The sequence below is a fragment of the Trichechus manatus genome, unplaced genomic scaffold (genome assembly GCF_000243295.1).
Source record: "Trichechus manatus latirostris isolate Lorelei unplaced genomic scaffold, TriManLat1.0 scaffold00057, whole genome shotgun sequence".
Taxonomy (NCBI): Eukaryota; Metazoa; Chordata; class Mammalia; order Sirenia; family Trichechidae; genus Trichechus; species Trichechus manatus.
Genome location: NW_004443993.1, coordinates 11,479,472 through 11,496,418, shown reverse-complemented (window position 1 = coordinate 11,496,418; position 16,947 = coordinate 11,479,472). Strand labels below are relative to the sequence as shown.

Sequence of the window (16,947 nt, the reverse complement as noted above, 5' to 3'; positions counted from 1 at the left end):
CAGAGTAGGAGAAAAATGTAGAACAAAATTCAAACTCACAAAAACAGACCAGACTTACTGGTCTGACAGACACTGGAAAACCCCTAGAGTATGGCCCCTGGACACCCTTTTAAACTCAGTACTGAAATCATTCCTGAGGTTCACCCTTCAGCCAAAGATTAAACAGGCGCACAAGCAAACGATTATACATGTAGCTCAACCACATACACAAGACTCAATGGGTGCACCAGCCCAGGGACAAGGACGAGAAGGCAGGAGGGAAAGGAGAGCTGGACAAATGGAAATGGGGAACCCAAGGTCGAGACGGGGAGAGTGTTGACATGTCATGGGGTTGGCAACCGACGTCACAAAACAATTCGCGTGTTAATTGTTTAATAAGAAACTAATTTGCTCCGTAAACTTTCACCTAATAGCACAATTAAAAAAAAAAAAACCCACAAGTACACAGGTCAAAAACTAAAAATAATAAAAAAAAAGAAGAAAATGAACACAGAAAAAGTCACACATGAGTGTTCATAGCAGCATAATTCATATTAATAGCCAAAAAGTGGAAACAACCCAAATATCCATCAACTGATGACTGGATAAACACAATGTGGTCCATCCATACAATGGAGTATTACTCGGTCATAAAAAGGAATGAATACCACTTCACCCTTACTAGGATGGCTATTATTCGAAAAACAGAGAATAACAAGTGTTGGCAAGGATGTGGAGAGATTGGAACCCTTGTCCATTGCTGGTGGGATTGTAAAATGGTGTAGCCACTGTGGAAGAGAGTCTGGTGATTCCTCAAAAGGTTAAACACAGAATTACCACATGAGCCAGCAATTCCGCTCCTGGGTATATACCCAAGAGACCTGAACGCAGGGACTCAAGCAGATACTTGTACACCAGTGTTCACTGCAGCACTGTTCACAACAGCCAAAAGGTGGAAACAACCCAAGTGTCCATCACAAGGTGAATGGATAAACACAATGTGGTCCATCCACACAATGGAACATTCTTCAGCCATAAACAGAAACGAAGTCCTGATACATGCCACAACATGAGTGAACCTTGAAAAAAATGATTTGCAGTGACAGAAGCCAGACATAACAGGCCACCTAATATATCATTCCATTTATAAGAAATGTCCAGAATAAGCAAATCTGTAGAGACAGGAAGTGGATTAGTGGTTGTGTAGGACTAGGGGATGGCAGCGGCAGTGGGGTGACGGCAAAGGGGTACATGGTTTCTTCTAGGGTGATGAAGATGTTCTAAAATTGATTGTGCTGATGGTTACACAACACTTTCAGTAGGTGAACTGTATGTTATGTGAGTTAAAACTCAATAAAGCTGTCAGGAAAAAAGTGTTTTAAAAAGGCAGAACAGTATATTTTATAAACAGCTGGCAGGAAATGTACACCCACGAAGCAGACCCAAGGAGTTGGGGCAGAGATGCCGCTGAGGCACGCCAGCGGGCAGAGCTGGGAGGGTAACCAACATTTCCCCATATTCCTTTTTCTACTTTGTGCCAGGGACACACGATACCTTCCCAAAAGAGGGAAAGAAAAGAAAAATCACAAGAGTTAGTTAGCCATGAAAAGGACGGAGGTCAGGGAGGCGTGAAGGCAGTCTAAGGGGGGACACAACACGTGCAAAGGCCCTGTGGTGACAGAACCGGACGCTTTGGGGGACCCCCTCTGGAGTGGCTAGAAGGGAGGATACGCCTGGGAGCGCCCAAGAATGGAGGTGGGTGGCTGCCCTGGGTCTGGGCTGCTCTGGGGTCTGGGCCTTGACCACACCTGCCCTTCCTCTCACCCTGAGCAAAACCCCATTCTTTCTGCTCCCCCCACCTTCACTCAACCTCAGAGCACAGGGCAACAATATCCTTGGCAGTCGATGTTTCCCCTACCGCAACACCAGAGCAGTAAACAGGAAGCTTTGCAAAGGGTTGGGGGGAGGGTGGATGGGTTGATCCAGAACCCCTCAGGACACCAAGCTGGTGGCCAGTCTTCCAAAGCCCCCGTGCTCAAAAAGAAAACATCGTGAGCAAGGGGTTCCAGAACCTTCACTGCCATTCCTACACCAGGCACAGCCCCTGCCATCCAAAAATCCAAAGACTGGGCATAGCTGGCCCACAGCACCAAGGAAAATGGCACCTCAGATGGTCCTCTGGGGGAGTGAGAAGGGCAGAGGTGGGGCTGGCCTGGCCTGGGGACCCGGCAGGCTTCCTGGAGGAGCAACCAGAGGATGGGGGCTGTGTGAGTAGGAGGAGGGAAGGGATGGAAGGGAGACCCCAGGGATAGCTGCTATCTGCAGAGATGCTGGGGGGCCCCAAGCTCATTCTTAATGGCTCCAAAGAAGGAAGGATCCAGAACTCTGGGGTCAAGGTCCAGAGAAGAAATTTCAGCCCAAGGAAGCCTCGTCCACCCCAGAGGTCCCTGTTGCCCTCAGCAATCTGTCCATCCCCCTCCTGCTCTGACACAGGCCCCCACCATAGGGCTGCCTGTCTGTACCATCCTGAGAGCCCAGGGGACCTGGGACCATCTCCTCTGGCCTCTGTCCCAGCAGAGCAAAGGCCAATGCTCCTTAAAGACTGGCCACAGGGGACAGGCCCTGCTTGTCCAACATCATCTGCCCTCAAAGCGCCCCCCTCAATGATCTCTCCAATTGAGCGAATGGAATTTCCTCATGGACAGATCAGAAGCCATTCCTGCAAAGTTTAGGTCGCAATCAGAAAAATCCAGATGCACACAGCTGCGTGGATGGGTGGGCCTCCACTCAGCGATGAACTTATAGCAGGACCCTGAAGGAGCTCCTTTTCCTCATCTGTCAACTTGGTTGTTAATTCTTGATGGCCCTACTCTGGGTGAGAGGGGCTCTGGGAGACTAGAAGGATATTTCTGATGGGAGAGCCCTTGACTATTTTTTCCCCAAAATGAAAATATGCATTTACTATTTTTCTGATGATGATCTTGATTGGGGGGTTGGCAAACTCTGGCCTGTGGGCCGGGGGCCGGATTTTGTAAATAAAGTTTTATTGGCACACAGTCACACCCATTTGTTTAGGTATCATCTATGGATGCTTTTGCACTACAGTGGCAGAGCTGAGTTGTAACAACAGAGACTGTCTGGCCTGCAAAGTGAAAAATATTTGCCACCTGGCCCTTTACAAAGCAAGTGTGCCAATTTCAATGCTGATGATAGCATTGGGGAACGTTTGCTGGACACCAGCTACTTGCAGGGCTCTGAGCTTAGTGCTTATGGGAGCTGCCGAAGTCATTAAGTCTTCCTAATCACTTTGGCAGACAGGCCCGGCAACCTGCTCTGAAAGGTCACAGTCTTGAAAACTCTATGGAGTGCAGTTCTGCTTTGCACACACAGGGTCACCACGAGTTGGAACTGACTTAACGGCCACTAACAGCAACAATCTCCACCTATGAAGTAGGTGATATCACTATTCCCATTTTACAGAGGGAAAAGCTGAGGCACAGAGAAGGAAAGTCACTTTCCTAAGGTCACAGAGCAGTAAGGACCTCTTAGTTCTCCAGTGCTGCCATAACAGAAATACCACAAGTGCGTGGCTTTAACAGAAATGGACTTTCTCACAGTTTAGGCTAGAAGCCTGAATTCAGAGCGCTGGCTCCAGGGGAAGGTTCTCTCTCTGTTGGCTCTGGAGGAAAGTCTTTGTCTCTTCAGCTTCTGCTTCCTGGTTCCTTGGGTGTCACCACCTGTCTTACCATCTCTCTTCCCCTGTCTCTGCTTCTCTCACTTGCTTATCTAATCTCTTTTATAGCTCAAAAGAGATTGACTCGAGACACTCTCTACACTAAGCCAGTCTCATTAACGTAACAAAGACAACCCATTCCCTAATGGGATTAGAACCACAGGCATAGAGCTTATGATTTATAACACATATTTTTGGGGGACACAATTCAACCCATAACAGGACCTGAATCCAAAGTCTCCAAAGCCGAGTTCTAACCACTTTGCTAACCTGTACCCCCCCAAAAGTAAACTGCAACCTTCACCAAGGAATCAAGGTTCACATCACCAGTGATGGGACAAACCAACATTGTGTGCCTCCCGATACACTGCACTGAGAAGGACACACATCGCTTCTGTAACGTTGCTGCCCAAAACACACGACCTGGATCTAATCATGAAGACCCGGATGTAGTCACGAAGACCCGGATGTAGTCACGAAGACCCGGATCTAATCACAAAGAAGGGGCAGAAAAACTGAGGGACATTCTAAAAAACGACTGGTCACAAAAGACAAGGAAAGACTAAGGAACATTCCAGATGTAAACAGAAACTGAAGAAACACAACCAAATGCAGTGTGTGACCTTGGACTGAATCTTAGGCAGGGAACAAATTACTGTAAAGGACAATGTAAAAATGGCGTGGCGGAGGCGTATGACCTCCTCTAACTTCACCAGGGGGAAGGAGAATCAAGATCAACAGCCCCAGGCTTCCTATGAGGTGAAGTTCCGACCTGCCTCATCCCTCCGCCACCTTTACCAATTCTAACACCAACCGTCCCTCCCCTGGTACTCTACTTCTCTGCTAAGTTCGATAATTCACTGCAGTGGCCACATACAACTCACAGACCATAGTCACGATTATGGGGTTTATTAGGGAAGTAACAGGTTAAAATTCAGGATCAGGAACACTCAGGATACAGTTCTTCCAACAGAATAGCTTCTTCTCAGTCATGCCACAGCCATGCCCCCCCCGTCTCTCTCTCTCTCTCTGTCTCTCTCTCTCTGTCTCTCTTTCTCTCTGTCTCTCTCTGTCTCTCTCTCTGTCTCTCTCTGTCTCTGTCTCTCTCTGTCTCTCTCTCTCTCTCTGTCTCTCTGTCTCTCTCTCTCTGTCTCTCTCTCTCTCTCTGTCTCTCTGTCTCTCTCTCTGTCTCTCTCTGTCTCTCTCTCTCTCTGTCTCTCTCTGTCTCTCTCTGTCTCTCTGTCTCTCTGTCTCTCTCTCTCTCTCTCTCTCTCTCTCTCTCTCTCTCTCGGTCTCCTGGTTCCAGAAGCTTCTTAGCACAGGTATCCTGGGTCCAAAGGATACACTCCACTCCTGGCTCTTCTTTCTTGGTGGTGGTGAGATCTGCTCTTCCTGCCTCCGGGATGGCTCATCGAGCTCAGCGGGATTTCAAAACTGACCAATCCCTTCATTTGGGTTCCACAGACCTTATCTGCATAGTTCCACTCAATCAATGTGTGTGAGTCACAAAGAGTATGGCCAGAAGAGTCACAGTAAGTGATTCATTGCACCGCAGATAATTCTGGATTGGCTGACGAAACCGTGACTACTGACTGTGGACTGTATCACTGTTACATTTCCTAGATTTCATTAACGTATTTGGCCAAGAAAATATTTTTGTTTATATAATATACTTAAGTATTCAGGGGTAAAGGGGCATCATTTCTGTGACCAACTCTCAAAAGGCTAGCAAAAATAATATATGGGGGGAGAGAATAATATAAATACAGACAGAGAGCAAGGTGGCAAAATGTTAACAGGTGGTGAATCTCAGTGATGGGTGTATCGACATTCACTGCAATATTCTTGCAACTTTTTATGTTGCAAGCCAGAAAGGCTTGAAGGTTTTCAAAATGTTTCAAAAAAAAAAAAAAGAATGTACACTGAGACAGGTACGCATAGGCACAGAAAAACAATGGAATGACAGTCGTTACCCCCATAAACATGGAGCAGGTGAGACAGAAATGTTCACTTTCTACTGACTACACATCTGACCTTTGTTTTTTACAAGAAGCATGTTATTACTTGTACTTTAAGGCATTCCTGCTACGTGAAGACACAGGCAGATGAATGCAACAGAATAGAAAGTCCAGAAATAGAACCAGCCACATACAGGAATTTAGTATAGAATGAAGGTGGCATCTCAAATCAGTGGGGAAGACATGGGCTATTCCAAAAGTGGTGTTGGAACAACTAGGAGCCACCTGGAAAAACTTGGGCCAATTAATCCCTCACACACCTCATACCAGTATAAATTCCAAATATATTGAGAATTTAAGAGCCAAAAAAAAAGGAAAGAAAGAAACTATAGATGTACTAAAATAATCCAATTATAGCCTCAGAACAGGGAAGATGTTTTCATCCATGACACCAAACGGGAAAACCATAAAAGGAAAGATTGGTAAATCTGACCACATAAAAACAAAAATACCTGCCTGGCTGGCTAACAGATACATGAGGAAATGCTCACAATCATTAGCCATTAGAGAAATGCAAATCAAAACTACAATGAGATACCATCTCACCCCAACAAGGCTAGCATTAATCCAAAAAACACAAAATAATAAATGTTGGAGAGGTTGTAGAGAGACCGGAACACTTATACACTGTTGGTGGGAATGTAAAACGGTACAACCACTTTGGAAATTGATTTGGCGCTTCCTTAAAAAGCTAGAAATAGAAGTACCATATGATCCAGCAATCCCACTCCTTGGAATATATCACAGAGAAATAAGAGCTGTCACAGGAATATAGATAAATGCACACGCATGTTCACTGCAGCACCGTTCACAACAGCAAAAAGATGGAAACAACCGAGGTGACCATCAACAGACAAATGGATAAACAAATTATGGTATATCCACACAATGGAATACTGCGCAACGATAAAGAACGATGATGAATCTGGGAAACATCTCATAACATGGATGAATCTGGAAGGCATTTTGCTGAAATCAGTCAACTGAAAAAAGACAAATATTGTATGAGACCACTATTATAAGAACCCAAGAAAAGGTTTAAACACAGAAGAAAACTCTTTGATGGTTATGAGGGTGGGGAGGGAGGGAGAGGGGTATTCACCAACTAGACAGCAGACAAGAATTATCTTAGGTGAAGGGAAGGACAGCACACACTACAGGGGAAGTCAGCACAACTAGACTAAACCAAAGCCAAGAAGTTTCCTGAATACAACCAAACACTTCAAGCGACAGAGTAGCAGGGGTGGGGGCCTGGGGACCATGCTTTCAGGGGACATCTAGTTCAAGTGGTATGACAAAGTTTATTAAGAAAATGTTCTACATCCCACTTTGGTGAGTGGTGTCTCGGGTCTTAAAAGCTAGCGAGCAGCCATCTAAGATGCAACAATTGGTCCAACCCGCCTACAGCAAAGGAGAATGAAGAACACCAAAGACACAGGAAAATATTAGCCCAAGAGCCAAAAGGGCCACATAAACCAGAGACTCCATCAGCCTGAGACCAGAAGAACTAGATGGTGCCCAGCTACCACCAAAGACTGCCCTGACAGGGAACACAACAGACTGACGGAGCAGGAGAAAAGTGGGGTGCAGAACTCAAATTCTAGTAAAAAGACCAGACTTAATAGTCTGACTGAGATTGGAGGGACCCCAAAAGACATGCCCCCCAGACTCTGTTAACCCAGAACTGAAACCATTCCTGAAGTCAACTCATCAGACAGAGATTAGACATAAAATGATACTCATGAAGAGTGTGCTTCTTAGTTCAAGTAGATACACGAGACTAAATGGGCAGCTCCTGTCCAGAGGCAAGATGGGAAGGCACAAAGGGACAGGAGCTGGTTGAATGGACATGGGAAATCTGGGGTGGAAAGGAGGAGTGTGCTGTCACAGTATGGGGAGAGCAATTAGAGTCACATAACGTGTATAAATTTTTGTATGAGAAACTAACTTGAGCTGTAAACTTTCACTTAAGGCACAAAAAATCCCGCCTGGCAATAATCAACACGAGAAGACAAAAGACAAGGGAAAAACCACTCACACTTGTATCAGTTAAAACTACTCACACATCAGTTAGCCTTACATAAAAAAGTAACTTCTATAATATATAAAGAGCTCCTAGAAATCAATAAGAAAAAGCTGATAACCCAGTTGAAATTTAGGAAAGGATACAATTATATAGTTCCCAGAAAAGGAAATAAGAGTTCTGAGATATGTGTAGGTGCCTGGGTGGAGCAAATGGTTCGCTCTCAGCTACTAACAGAGGCTGGTGATTTATGATGAAATGTAGAAATGGGAGTGGGCGATGAAAAGGGGTCTGTGAGTGTGGAAACAAGGCAAAGGGAAACAGGACCCACAGAGCTCACGTAAGCAAAGGCAACAAGAAGCCAGCATCTCGGACAGCCCTGTCTCCCCAGTGGTGACATGCCAAGTTTCCAGCTCTGACAAAAATATCGATTATTGTAGACGAGACAGCAAGTGAGAGTCCTGGTACCCGGCCAGCCCCGCCACTGCCAAGACGTCATGAGCGTCCAACGGATACATGTCCACCAATGTTCACTGCAGCACTGCTCACAAGAGACAAAGGTGAACATAACCCAAGCGTCCATCGACGGATGATGGATAAACACGATGTGGTCCATCCACGCAATGAAATACTATTCAGCCATAAAAGGAACGAAGTCCTGATACACGCTGTGACATGGGGGAACCCTGAAAACGTCATGCTCAGCGGGACAAGCCAGACACAAAAGGACCGTCTGAGTCCACTCGCAGGAACACACGTTGTTCTTGTTTGCCACTGAGTCGGACCCCAACTCCTCGTGGTCACCCTGTATGGTACAGAGTAGATCTGCTCTATCAGGCCTCCTTGGCTGTAATCTTTACAGAAACAGAGCACCAGCTCTTTCCTCTGTGGTGCTGCTAGGTGGGTTCAAACTGCCAATCTTTACGTTAGTAGCCGATCGCAAACCGACAGCATCACCAGGGCCCCTCATGAAATATCCAGAGCAGGCAGAAGCATGGAGACGGCATACCTAAGCCATGCTGACGGGCAGATGCCCACCGCTCCCGACGGGGGCTTGGCCCAGGCACCCAGGGCAGCAGGCGAGTCCCCACACTGCAAGCGTGGGTGAAGGGGCCTCAGGGCACCACTTGGGTTCCCAGCAACCCCCACCTGCCTGAAGGGAAGGCTCCCTCCTCGTCCTCCCCAGGCCCCTCCAGAGCGCTGCTCTGCACGGCACGTCCCCCATAGAGACCCCGCCAGCCCCACCGAGCAGACGTGGGCACATGGAGCACACCAGCCCATCACCCAGCATGGCGGGTGCGGAGCTGGGCTCGGCAGTGCATGTCTTTGGTCCCCATTACTGAGCGGTGACCGCACACAGGCCCTGTCCCACGCATTTCATGGGCACTCACACAGCTAGTCCTCAGGGGACCCAAGAGGAAGGTGTGACTGTGACCTCGCTTTAAAAACGAGGAAACTGAGGCACCAGGCCCTTGTCCTCCTCCTCCCCTTGGGCCCTCTCCTCTCTGCCCCTGTAAGTCATTGAGTCACACGGCTGTGACTACCACCTACCTGCTGACAACATCAGTTCACACCCAGCCTGCCCCCAGCTTCAGGGACGGCGACGGCACCGACTGAATACAGCCAACAGGACAGACACGTCACCACCCTGAAGACAACCAATGGGATGGAGGCGTCGCCAACTGAATACAACCAAAGGGACGGAGGTGTCGCCAACTGAATACAACCAATGGGACGGAGGTGTCGCCAACTGAATACAACCAACGGGATGGAGGTGTCGCCAACTCAGTACACCAACGGGATGGAGGTGTTGCCAACTGAATACAACCAACGGGACAGAGATGTCGCCAACTGAATACACCAATGGAACGGAGGTGTCGCCAACTGAATACAACCAACGGGACGGAGATGTTGCCAACTGAATACAACCAACGGGACGGAGATGTCACCAACTGAATACACCAACAGAACGGACGTGTCGCCAACTGAATACAACCAACGGGATGGAGCTGTCACCAACTGAATACAAACAACAGGATGGAGGTATCGCCAACTCAATACAACCAATGGGATGGAAATGTCACCACCTGAATACAACCAACAGGATGGAGATGTCACCAACTGAATACAACCAATGGGACAGAGGTGTCGCCAACTCAATACAACCAACAGGACGGAGGTGTCACCAACTCAATACACCCAATGGGATGCAGGTGTCACCAACTGAATACAACCAACGGGACGGAGGTGTCGACAACTCAATACAACCAACAGGACAGAGATGTCATCAACTGAATACAGCCAACAGGACAGAGATCACCGCCTGGATACAACCAAACCAAGCTCCCAATGGCCCCGCCCCTGCCATGGCCTTCTGCCCATCATCTCCCCCAACTCCGACCTCCGCGTCCAGCGGCCCCTTGACGTCCCCACAAGTGGGTCTCACGGGCACCTTACACTCAACATGGCCATACTGTGCCCAACATTCCTCCAAACCTGCTCCTCCCACATCCCCATGTTAGATGAGGGCAGCTCTAGGCACCCAGCCACTCAGGACAAAACCCTTCTCACAACCTCAACATCTGGCCCGTCAGCAAATCCCGTCAGACCTACTTTCAAAAATACCAGAATCAGCTCACTTCTCCCTCCTCTGCCTCTACCTGGTCCAGACCCATCATCAACTGCCTGGACCAGCGCAGTCACCTCCTCACTGGTCCCCCAGTCTCCGCCCTCGCCCCCCCCCAGCCAGCTCCCCCAGCAGCAGCCAGAGGGTGCCCTCCCTCCTCTGCTCACAGCCCTCCAGGGCCCCACCTCCCTCGGGTAAAAGCCCAAGTCCTCCCCAAGGTCCACAGGGTCCTGCACGACCTGCCCGGTCCCCTCTCTGCCCTCCCCTCCTCCTCTCTCGCCCTCCCTCACTTCACTTCGGCCACACAGGCGTCCTTGCTGTTCCTCCAACTCACCAGGCCTGGTCCTGCCTCAGGGCCTTTGCACAGGCTGTTCCTTTGCCTGGAACCCTCTCCCACGTGGCTCCTCCTGAGTGCCTGACCCCAAGTACATAGCTCTGCCCCTTGTCCACTCCTTTCTCTCTCCTTCTCTGCCTTGTTTCTCTCCATGGTACTTATCCCATCTACCAAGCTACGTTTGCCTCTTAGTCATCTTCATGCACCCCACCCCATCCCCAGAACAGGAGCGGCCCGTGTCTGCCTCGTCCCAGCTGGTCCCTGGTATCTGGAACAGCGCATGGCACAGAGCAGAACACCGCTGTGCGTGGAGGAACCACGTTTCCTCAGAACCTTCACCAGCTCCCCCGCCTCCAGAGAAAGGCCAGGAGTCACGTCTGTGACGAGTGTGTGAGTAAGAAAGGCCACAGCAGCTATGACAGAAAGCTGGAAGTCCTTTTCTTTAGTCCAAGCCGAGACGCCAGGTCCCAGAGATGCCCTTGCTCTGGCTCCAGCACGTGGGCTGGGCCCCCTTCAGGCCTGATCCAGCCCCTCCCGTGCCAGCCTCTCACCAGCTTTGTGGGCAGTGGGTGTGGGGGCTCCCAGCTAATCCCCGAGCTAGTAGTCCCCACACACATGGTCCATCCACCAGCTTCCTGGTGCACATTCTGGAAACTTCTCAGCGAGGTCCTGGCCCAAGGTTGTTGGAAGTGCTGGACACAGGCTAGTGGGGGCAGGGAGGCCTGGGGGTCTGGAGACCCGGCTATCCACCCCCCTCTGCCACTGCCTCACTGAGACCCCTGGGGCGCCTCAGTTTCCCCACCTGTAAGACGCTCCAATTGTGCAGCCATGATTTGCTGAGAGCATGCCGGGGGCCGGGCCTCACTATCCCTGGCCCAGGAATCTTCGGGACACCCACTGCCCTCGTTCTGAGAGCAAACACCAAGACAGAGAGCGAGTGGTCCCTCGCTCAGAGGCACGCAGCTAGATGCACCCACAGCGGGGTCGGCCCAGCTCGTGCTCTGAGCCCCCAGGCTGCCCGCCGCAGTCAGAGCGCATGAGCCACCCCACAAGGAAATGACCAGCATGTCACTGGGGCTGGGAGCTTCCTGCACAAGGGTCCCCAGCGTCGGCTGCAGGCACTGCTGACCCGCACTGACGGAAAAGGGGCGTGGCGGTCTCCCCAGACCACTGCCCGCCTCCCGGCCTGGCTCACTAGACTACCCAGGCCCCAAGGCGACAGAAGAGACCCCAGAGTGAGACCCCTCCCGCCGCCACACTGGACCCTCGCTGTCCTTCCAGTCTGCCTGCACCGCCCCCACCCCTCCACCTCGGCAAAGCCCCCACGGCCCCACCGCTCCACCTCGGCAAAGCCCCCAAGGACCCACCCCTCCACCTGGGCAAAGCCCCCACGGCCCCACCCCTCCACCTGGGCGAAGCCCCCACGCCCCCGCCCCTCCACCTGGGCAAAGCCCCCACGCCCACGTGGCTCCATGCCACACTTCCGCCCGCGTCATTTGCTACTCGGCACGTCTCCTCGCCCGCGTCATTTGCTACTCGGCACGTCTCCTCCTCGTCCACTGACGGTTACCAAGCACCCAGTGTACGCCAGGCTGTCCTGGGCACGGGAGCACAGTGAGCATGGGGGACACCGCAGACGCAAGACACGGGGGACACGGCGGACACGGCGGACACGGGGGAACGGCAAACATGGGGACACGGCAGACACGGGGACACGGCGGACACAGCAAAGCTGGGGACACAGCGGACATGGGGACACAGCGGACACAGCAAAGCTGGGGACACGGCAGACATGGGGAACACAGCGGACACAGCAAAGCCGGTGACACGGCGGACACGGGGACATGGCAGACACAGTGGGGCTCCCGCTCAGGAGAGGAGACGGTCCCAGACAGAGACCAAGTCACAGGTGTCAGGCGGTGAGGCAGCCCCCGCACATGTGGTCCATCCACCATGTTTCTGAGGCACATTCCAGAAAATTCTTGCCGAGGTCTTAGCCCGAGGTTGTTATGGGTAACAAGCAAGTTACAGAATAACAGATATGGCACAGAATATCTCACCCGGGACACAAAACGGGATCCAGGACAAAGCGGGTGGGGGAACGAAAGGCAGGCTGCTATTTTATGACAGGAGGCTCAGGGACCCCTGCTGAGGGGGTGATATCTGAGCAAGAGCCTGAGGAAGCAAGTCACACAGATCTGAGGGAAGAGCACTCCAAGCAGGGCCCGTGCAAAGGCCCTGGGGCAGGACCCGGCCTAGTGAGTTAGAGGAACAGTGAGGAGGCCCGTGTGGCTGGAGCAAAGTGAGCGAGAGGGAGAGAGGAGGAGGGGAGGGCAGGGAGAGGACGGGGCAGGCCATCAGGGCCCCGTGGGCCGCGGGGAGGTGGGGGCCCTGGAGGGCTGTGGATGGGGTGGGGGGGACCTGAGTCAGCCTTTAATGAGATCCTTCTGGAATGAGCTACAGGGGCAGGAGAAGAGGCAAGGAAGTCAGGGTGGGGGCGACGGCACTGGGCCAGGTGGTGATGATGGGGCTGGACCAGGTGGAGGTAGAGGACGGGGAGAAGTGGCCGATTCTGGGTTGATTTTGAAGCCGACAGCATTTGCCACCAGATTAGATGTGTGCGGGGTCGGGCGTTGAGGGGTCAGGAAGGAAGCCAACTGCCCTGAGGCACCACAGAGGCAGGAAGGCCAGGAGAGAAATGGCTCAGAGATGCCCAGACCACCAAAAAAGGCCCCACTGCCATCGGGTGGATCTGGACTCACGGCGACCCCGTGTGACAGAGCACAACCGCTCCACAGGGTTTTCTTGGCTGTAATCTTTACGGAAGCAGATCGCCGGGCCTTTCTTCCCTGGCACCACTCAGTGGGTTCCCACTGCCAGCCTTCCGGTTAGTAGTCAAGCACAGACTGTGCCACCCAGGGACCTTGAGCCGGGACCTCAGCCTGGACCAAACCCCACGGGCAAATCATGGGCCCCAACAGACACTCCCCAGAGCAGCCACAGCCCACGGCGCTGCTGGCAGTGATGCCGACACAGCCCCCCGCCCCGCTGGTGTGTTCCCAGCAGCCTGCAGGAGCTAGAAGCCAGTGCATTTATTTAAAGTCCCCAGATTCTAAACACTGACAAGACAGCCGCCTTCCGTCAGAGTGGCTAACGACCAAGGCCAATCCCACGGGGAGCTGGCCACGCTGTGGGGGGACAGGCAGGTTCCCTGGGCGCCGGCAGATGGACTGTGGTCTACTCCAGCCTTTTCCAGAGGCCACGGAGCCTTAGACAGTAACTTGCAAATCAGCCTGACCTTGGCCCAGCCATTGCACGGCTAGAAATGAACATACCCATGGTTGTAAGTTCGCGATCAAAGATGTTTACCGTGGCCTTGCTTGTAATGGCAGAGCCCTTGGGTGGTGCAAACCGTGAATGCACCCAGCTACTAACTGCAAGGCTGGCAGTTCGAGTCTACCCAGAGGTGCCTCGGAAGAAAGACCTAGCAATCTGCTTCCAAAAAATCCACTGAAAACCCTCTGGAGCGCAGCTCTACGGTGACGCATGTGGGGTTGCCATGAGTTGGAGTTGACTCAACAGCAAATGTTTTTTTGCTTGTAACAGCTGAGGAATATTCCAGAAACAATCAGAACGTTCCTCAGCAGGAGACTGGAGGGCTTGATAACTGCATGCGCAGAAGGCTGACTGCAAATCCTTGATAACATGCATTAAGCACTCACGACCTGCTAAGTCCCGCGTGAGTCACCAAAGGCTCCCGATCGCCCTCTGAGCTGGGTGCCGTTATCACCCCCATTTCACAGACAGGCACACTGAGGCTCAGGGAGGCGAAGGCATTTGCCCTTCAAGGTCACGCGGCAATTGAGAGGCTGAGCTGGGATTCCAACCCAGGCCGTGTAATTCCAGAGTTCCCGCCCTCTTGACCATACCCTGCGCTCTCTCTCTCCTCTGAAGAAAATAATTGGTACTAACGTGGGGGAAAATTCTAGACTGTTACAGGATAATAAATATAGTACAGGGATCCTCACCAGGGGGTGATTCTGCCCCCCAGGGGACACTGGGCCATGTCTGGAGACATCTGTGGTTGTCACACCTGGGGGAGGGGGTGGCACTGGCATCAGGTGGGTGGAGACCAGGGATGCTGCTCAACACCCTACAGTGCACAGGACGGCCCCACCCCAGAGAAGGCTCCAACCCCAAACATCAGCAGTGCTGAGATGCAGAAACTCTGGTACAGTGCGAAACCATCTTGGTAAAGAACAAACAAGCCTATTTATGTGTTTGTATGTCTGCATGAGCAACAGAAAACGCATGGACCGTTATAACCCAAACTGCTAACAGGGGAACTGGGTTTGGAGGGGGAGAGGCAGCTCTTCATTTTAAAATGAGCGGAATAAATGATAAATCGGCAGAGTCAGATTTCGGAGGATTTCAGGGGGCAGGAAGGGCAGGGAAAAGAGCCAGCCCCTTCTCTGGGCTCAGACCAGCCAACGCCTGAAGAGTCAGGGACTTATCTGTCCCCATCAGCTCCCTGAGCCCCTGATAAGACCAATGTTTGCTGTGGCTTTCTTGTGAGTTTTGGGCTATTTTGTCTTTGACCGCCCATGCCAGAGGGCGGAAGTCAGGAGGCCGGGAAGGAGGGGACCTTGGCCTCGCTGGCTGCCTGATCCAGCGCAGAGCTGGCCAGGCCGGGACACTGGCTGCCGGCAAAGAAGGAAAGCGATGCACCTGGCCTGTCGGAATTAACCGGGTCATCTACCAAGCGGTTCCAGATGGCAGTGGGAAGGAGCCGAGGGAACTCACGCTCACACTCTCTCTGTCTCCAGTCGTTTCTCCCCGCTCCCAGGCACCACATACAGCATCCCCTCGCCTGCCAAGGAAGCTTCGGGAGGCCCGGGGGAGAGGGAGGACGGATGCCCACGTGGGTGTCTGCAGACACTGCCACGACCACGAAGGCTGCTGGGGGGAGCCGAGGATTTTGTGGATTTGCAAACTTCCTATCTGGTAGCTTGTGACCTAGGCCGAGAAGGAACAGTTCCTCTGGGCAGGGGCTCCACCCTGCACACCACCCCAAGTGGAGGCGGGTGGGGAGACCCCAGGGCGGGGCAAGGCCGCCCACCTCCCCACACCTGTTCTCCTGGGGGGCAAGGGAGGGGTGACAAGAAGAGGCACGGGGAACCAGGGAGCCATGCACCCTCACACGTGTCCAGGGAGAAGGCTGGGGGAACAGGCCACCAAAATCTCCTGCCCCCACGTGCTTGCCCAGCCTCAGCCCTTCGAAATATCTCTTTGGGCTCCTCGTGTAATAAGGAGGGTAAACTGAGGCCCAGAAAGGAAGAGAATGGTCATGTACCAGTAACCGGGTCTCGTGCATTCTAGAAAAAGAGCTGAGATAAAGTCAGGGGCTGACCTGATGGCCTCAGAGACCCCCACCCTCCTCCCTTCCCTTCAAGACCAATCAGAGGTACCATACCCATGGGGGTGGGTGATGCTTGTGGGGAGAGGCCAGGAAGCTGGCACTTGGAAGGAGGGGCGCCCCAGAGGAGTGGGTCAAGGCGGGGATTGACATCTGGGGCAATGTCATCCCTCTCCCCCGCCATGGACCCCCTAGGAGGCAGGTCCCCTCAGCAGAACGGGGGTACTCAATCATCCCACATTCAAGAGTACCCTCTCGACAAAAAGAGCAGGTGGGATAACGCCCCAAGCACCCCCGGTGTGAGGCAGTTCACCCACTTGGCTTCCTAAATGGGGCCCCCCAAAAGCAAAGACCATCTTGCTGTATGCTTCCAAGGGGGCTGCTGCATCCACAGGCTCCCAGGACGGGGGCCTGCGCCCACGCCGCGCCCCCAGACCGGTGGTTCCCCACCGCCCCCGATCCCCAGAATGGGCGGCGCCACTCCGCGCCCCCAGAGCGGGACGTTCCAGTCTCCCCCGGCCCTCGGCATGGGCTGCTCCATCTCCCCCCGCGAGCGCCCCCGAGTGGAACGTTCCGGCCTCCCCGCCGCAACGGGTCCGCGCGCCCCGCCAGCGCTCGGGTGGGTCCACTGGGCTGGTGGGGGAACGGGCGGGCCCATTCGGGGCGCGGGGAGGGACGGCGAGGTCTGGAACAGTTACCTGCCGCCGCGCCGGTCTCCGCGGCCCACGCTGCCTCCGAGGTCACGGCCCTCGCCTCGGCGCTCTCCGCTTCGTCCGGCACCTCCAGCTCCATGGCCGCGCGCACGGGCCGGGGCGGGC

The 16,947-nt window shown here is 52.9% G+C and overlaps 1 protein-coding gene across 1 annotated transcript in view; it reads right to left on the bottom strand.

The window, feature by feature from the left end:
- Positions 1-16,921, bottom strand: part of PIP5K1C (phosphatidylinositol-4-phosphate 5-kinase type 1 gamma) — a 65,818-nt gene extending 48,897 nt beyond the window's left edge. Inside the window, exon 1 of the mRNA XM_023733281.1 lies at positions 16,828-16,921. Coding sequence (XP_023589049.1) covers positions 16,828-16,921 — 94 coding nt within the window. The remainder of the gene's footprint in view (positions 1-16,827) is intronic.
- Between the last annotated feature and the right edge of the window lie 26 nt (positions 16,922-16,947).